Genomic DNA, 1215 nt, shown 5'->3' with positions numbered 1-1215 from the left:
GGGGGGGGGAGAGACACACACTGTAAAGTCCCCCACCCACACAAACACTTTCTCCTCTTTCTAAGACGCCGGGAAAACCGCTGCAATGGCATAAAATCCTCTAAAGCGGCTACCGACAAGGCACCAACAATGCACCCCTCTCCCCACAATCCGTCCTCCTTCTCCCAGCCTAAGTTAGAAACGGCAGCCAAGAGACGAGACCAGCGAAAATGAGCGTCTCTGGGGAGAGGCATATAGGGGACCCGGGGGGGGGGGGGGCCTCCCCTTCCCTCTAGGGCTGCTTTCTGGAAAATACGGCGGTGCTGTAGGCGTGACATTGCCCGAGCCGGGGGCTGACAGCAGAGGGGAGCGTTCATCTACCCCATCCGCAGCCATGACTACTGCAGCAGGGCGCAGGCAGAAGCTGGCAAGCGAAGAGCCCCCTACACACACACACACTCCCACAATGTGCGTGTCACAAGGCAGTGGCGAGCGGGGGAGGGGAGAGCGAGGGACAAGCGGAGAAACAGAGGAGGGAAGCTGGCGGCTGTGGGGGGTGGGGGTGGGAAAGGCTGGCCAAGGCTGTCTCCAAGGTACAAGTTGATCAATGGAGAGGGGGAGGAGCGCGGAGGAAGTGCTTCCTGCTCGCCTCGATCTCTTAAAAGTTGAGCCGAAGGCGGGGAAGGGAGGAATGCGCTATACTGGCATACAATAAAAATTGTGGAGAGAGAGAGAGAGAATTATATATAATTATATATACACACACTGAGCTGGAATAATATTTCCAATCCTTCGGCCTTGTACAGCGTCTGCTATTCCTAGGCTTGCCACCTGTTCTGTATTTCAAGGAACTTTCCTCATTTAATATTAAAATATAGTGTGGCTTTTCAATAAGAGCTGCATCATAACTGCAAAGAACATTGTTCATATCCTGACACACCTGGGAAACCATTATCTTAGGTTCTCGCAATATGGACCTTCTTGAGGAGATCTTCCAGAAGCCAGGGGCCACTCTCCACCGAGGGTCCCTTTGATTTCCCTTGCCCTGGTGGTGGTGGGAAGTGCTGTCAAGTCACCGCTGACATATGGCGACCCCCTGGGGGGTTTCAAGGCAAGAGAGTTCAGAGTTGGTTTGTCATTGCCTGACTTGCGGTCTCCCATCCAAATACCAGCCAGGGTCAACCCTGATTAGCTTCCAAGGTATGTCAAGATCCAGCTAGCCTGGGCTATCCAGGT

General features: G+C 53.8%; 1 protein-coding gene across 2 annotated transcripts in view; it reads right to left on the bottom strand.

Moving 5' to 3' along the window:
• Positions 1 to 523, bottom strand: part of TMEM55A (transmembrane protein 55A) — a 43935-nt gene extending 43412 nt beyond the window's left edge. For both annotated transcript variants that reach the window (XM_015406065.1, XM_015406066.1), the window contains exon 1: positions 270 to 523. In XM_015406065.1, the coding sequence (XP_015261551.1) occupies positions 270 to 375 (106 nt within the window). In that variant the 5' untranslated portion in view covers positions 376 to 523. The remainder of the gene's footprint in view (positions 1 to 269) is intronic.
• Positions 524 to 1215: the final 692 nt, after the last annotated feature.

Source organism: Gekko japonicus, unplaced genomic scaffold (genome assembly GCF_001447785.1).
Source record: "Gekko japonicus isolate JY-2015 unplaced genomic scaffold, Gekko_japonicus_V1.1 scaffold531, whole genome shotgun sequence".
Lineage (NCBI taxonomy): Eukaryota > Metazoa > Chordata > Lepidosauria > Squamata > Gekkonidae > Gekko > Gekko japonicus.
This window is presented reverse-complemented; position numbering and strand designations above follow the sequence as displayed.